Raw genomic sequence first — 11,074 nt, 5'->3', positions numbered from 1 at the left:
AGACTAGGTAACCCCAAGGAACTAACCAAGAAAGCTGAAGTGAAGCAAGAAGTAAGGATGCACAACAGTCATCAACTCCTAGATCATATATTTAAGTAAACATTATACACGTAGTTCACATACTCTATGTGCTGCTGTCATTATTTCTATCACTGTTTCTCGACTGAAAATATATTTAAGGGAAGTCTTAAAAACTTTCTCAGACCCAATCATTTATGTTAATTTTTATACTACTATTTCTTAAATATAAACAAAGCTAAATATGAACTCTGCTGTTCATAAAGCTCTTATGCAAATTCAATTAACCAATTATGCACAAATTTTAAAAGTGTTCATTTAATGTGGCACATGATGTTTGCTGAGACAAAACTGCCCTTAGAAACCTGAGCATACTACATCTATCTGGCCTGTGTGCACTCTTGATTTTCAGCATGCTTGTATGTGTGTCTTGTGAGGACTCTCCTTTCCCATCACTTTCCACTTTCAAATGATGAAAATTTTCAGTTGTACAGTAAGCCTTGAAGGAGGAGGGTCACTTCATTTCTTTTCTCACTAGCTCATGACAAAGTAGTATTACTTTGTGCCAACTTGGTTTTAAAAACAGACTCAAATACATGTCCTAATTATGTGGCAGCTGTTACCATTCAGTCATCCAGATACTCCAGAATATGCCTAAAACTGAATGTAAAATATACTTGTAGAAAAACTCAGACTCTGTCATTGGATTCCGGTTTGAATTTGAATTTCTGTCCTATTATAGTATGTGTAAATAAATATATGTTTAAATGAGACTATTTTGTTACCTTCTTACTAATACTTTCTGGTGCTATTACCTGAGTACCTGCATTATAATGCAGCACTTGATTCCTGCTTCATTTGGACAATCAAGTGTCTTGTTTGTGAGGTCTAAGGTATGGGCCATTCTGTCTCACTAATCCAGGCCCCTGAAAATGGGTGCATTGGAGACCATAGGTTAAACCATCATCACTGTTCTTTGATCTCTAAATTGAGTGAAAGAAGATTTACTCAACAGTAGGGTAGCCAAATAACTGAAGCAAGACATTAAATTTTAAGGAACGGTTGAGGAGTTGGTAGGACAAGACACTGTTTGGGGCTCATGTGACAACTCCCCACTTCTCCCAATCCCCTTTCTCCTTCCAGTCCTCCTGCATTCTTTCACTGTTCCTCTCCTTTCCATCTACTTCTACACTTCCCTCAAGGATCATTGCGATGTTTTCCCATAAAGCTAAATATATTTAATGTTTTTGTAATTGAGAGATTATGGCCTTATCGTTTTATATTAAAATGTACTTCTTTTTGTAAAATAGCAGCAGTTTTAAAAATTGTCTTTGGCAAAATAAGTAATCGGTAACCTTGTGTTTTCCTCCGACTATTTTTTAAAAATTTACACGCCCAAGATCTGGAACTACTGTCTAGAAATGAGAGAGATGAGAAAGAGGTAGGAAGAAAGAAAAGCATATGACACCTAATAAGTTGATTTATCCAGTTCAAGACGTTTAGCGCCATAATGTATTATATCTTCTACAGGAGCAGGAATGCCTAAGTCTCATTTGGGAGTCAGGGAAGGCTTCATAGAGGAGGTAACGTTTGAGCTGGGGCTTTAAGGATTAGCAGTGGAGAAAAGGCAGGGCTTTCCAAGCAGAATGCATAATACGAGCAAGAGCACAGAGCACAAAAGAGCATTACGTGCCCAGCAACTCTAAGAAGCCCGCCGGCTGTTGCGAAGACTTCTCGGGGTTAGGCGATCCAGAGAGAAGCGGGGACTATTTTTTTCCTACTTGGCCCGCTTCCCCTGCAGCCCATTGCACAGTGCTGGGCACACACACTGCAGGAGCTCAATAAATACTTGTTGAATTGGGACAGGGTGATCGAGTGTGCTGGGAACCAAAGCCTCCGGATTCTTTCTCACGCACCCGCAGTGTGACCTTGGCCAAGTCCCTTTTCTTGGAACTGCGGCTTGCTGCTTAGTAATCAGCTGACGGTGAGAAAGTGGAGGAGGAGGTTGGCCTGAAGCGTCCGGCTCTTACAGCTCCTGGAATTCCTGATTCGACGCGCGGAGGGCGGGGCGGGGCGGGGCGGAGCCGGCGGCGCGGGCTGCGGCGGCCGGAGATTCAGTTCCTCCTCCGCTCCAGCAGGGGGCGCAGGGAGCTGCTTCCCGCCGCCCTTCCCCTCCCTGCGGGCGCCTGGCCGACTGCTGCAGTCGCGAGTGGCGAGCGCGGTGGGCGGGCCGGGTGGCGGCGGCGCTACGCTGGGTTAGGTCGGGCAGCTGCGACGACAGCTGAGGTGGCTGCAGAGGCCACTGAGGCGCTGATTGGGTGGCCTCGAGCAGCCCCTGCGAGCCGCCAGGCGCTCCCGGGGCGGCAGTGGGCCGCAGACAGGCTAGAGTGGGGGCAGGGGCAGGCGCGGGAGCAGCCCCGGGCCGGAGTGGGCGTCCGAGCCAGGCCATCTCCAGCCATGTCCGACGAGGCGTCAGCCACCACTTCGTACGAGAAGTTTCTAACTCCCGAGGAGCCCTTCCCGCTTCTGGGACCCCCCCGCGGGGTGGGTACCTGCCCGAGCGAGGAGCCGGGCTGCCTGGACATCAGCGACTTCGGCTGCCAGCTCTCGTCTTGCCATCGCACGGACCCGCTCCACCGCTTCCACACCAACAGGTACAAACCTCTGCTGAGGGCAGGAGCAAATTTACCACACCCCTGACTCCAGTCGGACAACGCCGTCTCCCCCCGATCCTGGCCCTCCGCCTGGGGGCTGTGCGTCCACTTGCCCCCTCCCCCACCTTTCTCCACCCTGCTCATTCCCGGGCTCCTTCCCTCTCCCCCTCCCTATTGCACCCCTTCCCTCCGATTTTCATTTTGCCTGGCATTTTACCCTCTCCCCCCACCCCATTCATCTTCTGACCCAGCGACTCTTCCCTTCCCCCTCCTGCCCCATCTGTACCCTGCGAATCCCAAACCCCCACCCTTGATTTTTAGATGCTTCCCTGTTTCCATCCACCCGCAAAAGTTTAACCCCTTCCAATTCCGGTATGCTATAGAGAGGATTTCGGATGGCTCGAAATCAGTCGACGTTTTGAAAGGTGGCACTTTAAAAGCTAGAATCTTCCTTTCCCTATTTTTTTAATGTCTTATAGCGCTGTTTCCAACCTCCAACCCCCCCTCCCATTTCTTAGTGAAGCTCTAGAAAACCAGACGATTCTCTTCTTTCCTTCTTCAATGAACTCTGCCCTAGCGCTTTAGGCCCTGCCAAAATGTATAAGCTTAAATCTGGAAGATTCTTTGCTGAAGCACATCCTTTGGTTTGCTCCGCCAGTGGACGGATGGAACGAAGCTTAGGATTAGCTTGCTTATACAAATTTCTTCAGAGGGTGCATCCTCTAACTGGTTTTATTAGAAGGCAGAGTGTTCCGGAGAATTCTCTCATGCAGACATTTGTGTTATATCAAATGTGGGGAATTTGAAGATGTTTTACACACAGCCCCAACCTATAACATATGTGCGTATTATATGTATTCGTGTATGTGTATGCTCAGTCGCTCATGTCTGACTCTTCGCTACTCCATGGACCATAGCCCACCAGGCTCCTCTATCCATGGGATTCTCCAGGCAAGAATACTGGAGTGGGTCGCTATGCCCTCCTCCAGGGGATCTTTCCGACCCAGGGATTGAAGCCGAGTCTCTTAAGTCTCTGCTTGGCAGGCATGTTCTTTACTGCTGAGCCACCAGGGAAGCCTGTATAGGGGTGCACAGACAGGCAAGGGAAGGTGTGTGGAGAACAAGGGAGGCGGAGGAGAGGCAAGGGAAGAGGGAAGGAGAGAGGGAGTCCGCTATGGAGAATAATGGGGCTGAGTTAAGGCGGAGGCGTCTAGTTCTGATTTCTGGTCCATTTTGCAATATGAACACAAGCAAATCCTTCCACATTCTGATACCTTTTGCATGCTCCCCCTACCAATTCCTTAAATCAATCTACAGAGTTGCTGAGTACCAGGAATGTATAAAATACATGTTACCTAAAAGATATAGTCTGGAAACAAGGTGTTACAGTTAAATAATGATACAACTCATCATTGTAACACATTTGAAAATGAAGTCATGGTGTTATGTTCCAAATCCTGGTTACAAAAAAATGAAGAATCTGGGGCCCAGAGAGAAAAGACTGAGTTCAAGGTCATAAAACCGAGTTTGGCAAAGCCAGGATTACTCCTTTGGAGCCAGTGATGAAACTTGGAACAGAGCTAATGGCTGCAGTGTTATAAATGGTTGTTACAGTTTCTTAGACTAACTCACAGAAGCCCAGGATGTGACTGTAGCATGAATGTAACATTTATGAAATCAAGTGTGCTTAGAATTGTTTGCATTGGAAAATACAAATACTTGTGCACATACGTATTTGATATTTAAGTTTTGCAGCATTGGAGTAAATCATGTACACAGGAAAGTTAAATGATCTCAGGATTAGCCTGCTCTAATGATGAGGGCAGGGGAGTGGGGACAGGGGTTAAGTGCTGTCAAAATGTGTGGGGGTGTTGGGGAGTGAAGAACGGTGAATAATACATTTCTTACAGATTGTTCTGTTCTGTTCTCTCTCCTCCTCCCCATTTTCTCCTTGTGTTTTTCTCCCCCTTGTCTATCAGACCTTGGTAAGGTCAAGGTTGTTTTCCAGAATGAGGTGATGAAGATAGAGGGGGAGGTACTTGTTCAACCCCAGTTTTTCCAAGTCAAGCATTATTTTTTCTAGTTACTGCCTGTTTTTCAAAACCCCCTCTCCTACACTGGGCTTCCCTGGTGGCTCAGCAGTAAAGAACCCGCCTGCCAATGCCAGGAGACACGGGTTCAATCTCTGGGTGGGGAAGATCTCCTGGAGAAGGAAATGGCAACGAGCTCCAGTATTCCTGCCTGGGGACTCCAATGGACTGAGGAATCTGGCAAGCTACAGTCCAGGGGGTCACGAAGAGTCCAACAGGACTTAGCGACTAAACAACTCCTTTTCACAGGGCTTGGAATGGTAGTAGCAGGTCTAGTGTATCTTGCTCTGTACTCTTCTCAGCAGAGTTTAGGGGAAGTAGAGTTAGCAATTCTTAGAGCAGGTGATGTTTCTCCCCCAGGCTACCTTTTTAAATCTTTTTCCTTCTGGAAAGTTCTGCCTTCTTATCCCCTCCTCAAGATGGCGTTTGAAAGGACCATATGCTTCCAGTCATTTCTTTTTAGGGAGAAGCAAACAGCAAAATCATATATGTGGGCAAAGTTTAGTTTAAGGAGTTATTTTATTTCAGAATCATATGGGTCACTTTTTTTCTTCACAGCACATTATTCACCAATTCAAGGAACAATCCATCAGTCAGATCTGAATATTCGAGTACTGATATTGTGTCTTGGGTTTGCTGTGTACTCAGTTACTCAGTAATGTCCAACTGTCTGAGACTCCATGGACCATAACCCGTTGGGCTCCCCTGTCCATGGGCATTCTCCAGCCAAGAATACTGGAGTGAGTTGCCATGCCCTCCTCCAGGGGATCTTCCCAACCCAGGGATCAAACCCAGGTCTCCCATATTGCAGGTGGAGTCTTTACTGTCTGAGCCACCAGGGAAGCCGTATCTTGGGTTTAATCATTATAAAATAAGTCCCACCGAAAACAGAAAGCTTGTCAGTGGGTAGATAATTGATTTACCTTTATTTTGCTTCTTCATTGTTACCTGATAATAAAACTGTGGAGATTGTTTAGATAATGCTATTGATAAGGGCCTTGTGATGATGACAATTTTCTGCCTGCTCGTTTACTGCACTCTGGGGTATCTATGCCGTCAGTCTTCATTAACCAAGAGGTTCAAGGCACTATTACTTATGATCCCTAAGTTTGAATGTTTGTTGTGTTTAGAGTCACCAGTGACTTATATTGGTGTGTCACTGGTCTAGGTTCACAGGAAAATAAATTACATGAACATAGCCAACTTCCTGAGAATTCACTTTCCTAGGAGTATCTTTTGGAGAAGGCAATGGCAAGCCACTCCAGTACTCTTGCCTAGAAAATCGCTTGGACGGGGGAGCCTGGTGGGCTGCAGTCCATGGGGTCTCTACTAGTCGGACACGACTGAGTGACTTAACTTTCACTTTTCACTTTCACACATTGGAGAAGGAAATGGCAACCCACTCCAGTGTTCTTGCCTGGAGAATCCCAGGGACGGGGGAGCCTGGTGGGCTTCCGTCTATGGGGTCACACAGAGTCGGACACGACTGAAGTGACTTAGCAGCAGCAGCAGTATCTTTTAGGATTTTATGACCAAGTTGAATTTGTCTGAAATTTGGGGAGAATAAATTAAATTTCAGTAAGCCAAAAAACATTTTTTAATTGAAATGTCAATATGAAATATATATGTATATAGTTTTTAAGCCTTCTTTTTGGTTTGGACAACAGGATTTTTCTGATGTAATTGTGGATTTTCTTTCAGCCTTTGTCCATTATAACTTCCATTGTCATCAAATGAAGGATATCCTTTAGCAAACTGAAAAAATTACAGCGATATTGGTAGATCCTATAATTGTGAGAGGAAGGAGGTTAATATGAACTACTCAGTGTGTTTTTCTCTTCCTCTTTCAGGAATACATCAATACTTTGACATTGAACAATTGTGAAAAGCATGTGGGAGGACAGTGTCTCACTTTTCTACACCCTATTGGCAGGATACAAAATGAACTACGTATTGTATAAAGCAGTTAGTTACTCAGTTCTGTGATTTCAGAGCCCCATTTTCAATCACCATTAACTAGAAAAAGCCCAAGACTATCGGGTGCCTTTTGTTCCACCCACAGTTTTCCTGTCTTGTTAGAAAATTGGAGATGCAGAAGAGCTGTGAGTTACAGGTGGGAGAACCCACATTTCACGAAGTAAGATGTTACAGAGGCAGGAGGAATTTTATTTAGGGACTTGTTGCGACAAATTGAGGATGGGGATAAGGCTTTGGAGAACTACCCAGGTTAGAAATGTAGATTGGGGAGTAATCAGAACAGCAATTTGAGTAGTGCAATAGGAGTGGAACTGTGGGTTACAAAGGTTGAGAGAATAGAAGTAACTTTTCAACAAATTTAATAGGGAAAGGAAAGGGAGATGTGATGAAAATTTGAAAGAAAAGTGAAAGTTTCTTCGTTTTTTGCCTTGTTTAGTGTTTATTTTCGAAGAATAGCTATGTTAGCTCCTTAGAAGAAGCCCACAGGAAAAGGAGAAATCAAAATACTAGAGCAGGTGGGATGACAAGGAGATGGATGGGATTAACTCAGAAGGCTAAATGGAAGAATTAGCCTTAGAAATGACATGGAATGTTGTTAACTTCCCAAACTATAGAGGGGGTAAGAGGGATGGGTAAGGATCCCAAGACAATTGAAGTCGCTGGGGTTAAAGTTGGAAATTTGAATGAGCCAAGTAGGGGGTTGTGTCATCTGTTCTAACTTGGGACCTTGATGGCCTTTTGGGCTCCGGAAGAGTAGCAGAGATCAAGGTGGTTGTATGGGAATTCTAGCAGGGCGTCAGTGATGAATACAGGTGATGATAGGGGATTGTTACCTGAGAAAGGATGGCTTTGGAATGACTTTTCATCATTGACAGTAGGACTTGATTCCACAGTACTCATTGGATTCTCATTCTCAGAGGTAATGGTTAGGTCTTCCTGAGAAAGGCTTCAGAAGAATGTCTATGATGCACGTGCTTTCCTTAATTTTACAAAAATGCCATTGAAAGCCCTTCATCTGTATATTATTGCTGAAATGCCTTGAGGATAAGTGTTCTTGGATTTTTTTTTTTAATTAAAATTTTGGCAGTAAGCCTAGTTACTGAGTTAAACCCCATTTCATGGATTCTTTTCAACATTTTTCTTTTGAGATATGGTGAGAGTCTCCTTTGTGAATAATTGCATGGTTATGGCTAGGATCTTAGTGTTAGGTAGTTTTCTCTTAGTGGAATAAGATTTAAGGGCTTTGTAAGTTTGAAGAGTTCAGGTGCTCTTGTGTTACATATTTGAAGCCGACAGAACTGTCTAAAAGCATCACTTAAATTTCTGTTATAAAAGCTCATTAGAAAAAATTGTGGGCATATATACAAAACCATAAAGACTGCTTATAATCCTTTTCACTACAGATAACAGCTGTCAACATTTTGATGATGTTACCTTTTTTGGCTGTACGTGAGGCTTGCAGGATCTTAGTTCCCTGACCAGAGATTGAACCTGGGCCCCTGGAGTGGGAGCACCAAGTCCTAACCACTGGACTACCAGAGAATTCCCTGTTGTTATTTTTAATGTTATTATTTTTTTGTATACATATAATTTTAAAAACCAGGATCAAGCTATATATATAATTTGTGATCAGGTTATTTGGACTTGTGTTTTCTTTTTCAATAAATGGTCTGAAAATATGATTTTAATGATTATAAAACATAATCATTTAATTATTCCCAATGTTTTGGGAGCATTTGTCCCCCCCCCCCCGGCTTTTTTTGCCATTATAATATTTGGACAAGTTTATATATACATCTTCTTTTCAAAATTTCTATTTGGGAAAAGGGATAGATTCTTAGCGAAGCAATTACTGGGTCCAAAGGAATGAACCTTTTTAAAGCTGTTTATATATACACTACCAAATTGCTTTATACACATAGCTACCAAATATATATAACACTCCCATTGGCAGTGGATGAAAGTACTTCCTACTTGGTTTTTATCTACATTGTTTTAAAACAACAATAATAATATTTGCATATTCAAAGATAAGATAATTTTTTGAAAACTCGAAGTGCTATTTTTGTTTTAGAAATGACTGTTTCAAGTATGAGATTAGTTTCCTTGTTGTTAATTAAAAAAAGAAAAGAACAAGGAGCTAAGGCTTCTAAGAATACCCAGAACTGTGTAATATCTATTAAAAGTTACAGATCTGAAAAACTGAGGAACATCCTGATTTTGCAGTAAGGTAAGAGCACAAAATCAAGCAAATTCCAGATTCCTTGTCAGTGACATAATGTTTCGATTATTAAATTTGGCATAGTTTTTTAAAAAAGAGAGTCATTATTACTCCTGAAAGAAAACATATTTCTACTAAATTTTTGAAGCTGAGAAGAAATTCTCATTAAAACAATTACCTAACAGTTTTTCCTAGTACATGACACAGTGCTTGGCACTTTGAAGATACTGACTAAATGTCTGTTGAGTGTGTGAAAGGACAGTACTTGTAATTGCCATTCACGGCTTTTTATTGCCCTATTGCATGACTGAAGCAATTAAGTTAATTCTACCAGGTTTGTTGATCTTTTAAAAAAATGCATATACTGCTTACTTAGCAAGCATATGATAAAACTAGGTAATATTAAAAGGTATTCTAGGATTCTTAGATGAATTTTGAGTTTTTACCTATTTATAAAAGCTTTTTGACATCTGCTTTTATATCATGGAACTATACTAGGTTAGCGTGTGTGTTTCAGTGTTTTCTGTTGTGTGTGTTTCAGTGCTTTAAAATACTTTACCTTTATCACAAAGGAAAAGGTGCCATAAAATTGTCAGATTGCCCAAATTTTGTAAATCAAGAACTTTGGAATTAAGATTAGCTATATAAAATAAAAGGGGAAGTTAAAAAATGAATACATAATTCAAGAAAAAACTGGATTTAATGAAGGATGAGAAACAACCTAATAATAGGTAAGTAATAGGCTATTCTTCAGGAAGTCATTATTTCAGTACCTTTTTAGTATTGGATGTCTATTTCCTAGGCTACTGCCAAAGCAATGAATATTATTGCAATAATATAAAGCTAGTGGAAATTTATAAAAGAAAACAGATTTGTAGGTTTCAAGACCAAAAAAAATGAAAAATGCCTAACCCTGCAACAGATAATACACTTGTTTTTCAGTTGCTCGATAGTGTCCAACTCTTTGAGACCCCATGGACTGCAGCATGCCAGGCATACCTGTCCTTCATCTACTGGAGCTTGCTCAAGCTCATGTCCATTCAGTTGGTGATACCATCCAATTATCTAGTCATCCCCTTCTTCTCCTGACTTCAATCTTTCTCAGCATTAGGGTCTTTTCTAATGAATCTACGTATCAGGTGGCCAGAGTATTGGAGTTTCAGCTTCAGCATCAGTCCTTCCAATGAATATTCAGGATTGATTTCCTTTAGGATTGACTGGCTTGATCTCTTGGCAGTCCAAGGGACTCTCAAGAGTCTTCTCCAGTACCACAATTCAAAAGCGTCAATTCTTTGGTGATTAGCTTTCTTTATGGTCCAACTCTCACATCCATACAGGATTACTGGAAAAAGCATAGTTTTGACTATATGGACCTTGGTCGGTAAAGTAATGTCTCAGCTTTTTACTACACTGTCTAGGTTTGTCATAGCTTTTCTTCCAAGGAGCAAATTTTATTTCATGGCTGCAGTCACTAACTGCAGTGGTTTTGGAGCTCCAAAAAATAGTCTGTCACTATTTCCATTGTTTCCCCATCTATTTGCCATGAAGTGATGGGACCAGACACCATGATCTTAGTTTTTTGAATGTTGAGTTTTAAGCCAGCTTTTTCACTCTCTTCTTTCACTTTCATCAAGAGGCTCTTTAGTTTCTCTTCGCTTTCTGCCATAAGGGTGGTGTCATCTGCATATCTGAGGTTATTGATGTTTCCCCCAGCAATCTTGGTTCCAGCTTGTGCTTCGTTCAGCCCCGCATTTCACATGATACACTCTGCATATAAGTTAAATAAGCAGGGTGACAAGATACAGCCTTGATGTACTCCTTTCCCAGTTTGGAACCAGTCTGTTGTTCCATGTCCAGTTCTAGCTGTTGCCTCTTGACCTGCATACAAATAATATAAACAAAATATTAGTATCCTTACTATATAAAGAACTCTCAACAAAATCAGGAAGAAAAATACTAACACATTGTAAAATGCTGTAGTAAAATAGCTAATAAATATTTTTAATTTTGCTCTTGACGGTAGTCAAAGAAATAAAAATTAATATAAAAAAAGTTTTTCTCCTATTAGCTAGGTAAAATTTTAAAAATGAAAATTTCAGTGCTATTACGGTTGT

General features: G+C 41.8%; 1 protein-coding gene across 2 annotated transcripts in view; it reads left to right on the top strand.

Moving 5' to 3' along the window:
• Positions 1-2,212: 2,212 nt before the first annotated feature.
• Positions 2,213-11,074, top strand: part of FAM199X (family with sequence similarity 199, X-linked) — a 30,010-nt gene continuing 21,148 nt past the window's right edge. Inside the window, exon 1 of one of the 2 annotated variants that reach the window (XM_088833695.1) lies at positions 2,213-2,672. In XM_088833695.1, coding sequence (XP_088689821.1) covers positions 2,476-2,672 — 197 coding nt within the window. In that variant the 5' untranslated portion in view covers positions 2,213-2,475. The remainder of the gene's footprint in view (positions 2,673-11,074) is intronic. The other variant, XM_055438675.2, reaches the window with a different exon arrangement.

Source organism: Moschus berezovskii, chromosome X (assembly GCF_049115385.1).
Source record: "Moschus berezovskii isolate FMDL1 chromosome X, NW_MosBer_1.0, whole genome shotgun sequence".
NCBI classification, from domain to species: domain Eukaryota; kingdom Metazoa; phylum Chordata; class Mammalia; order Artiodactyla; family Moschidae; genus Moschus; species Moschus berezovskii.
The sequence above is the reverse complement of the archived record's forward strand: the minus strand, read 5'-3'. Positions and strand labels throughout refer to the sequence as shown.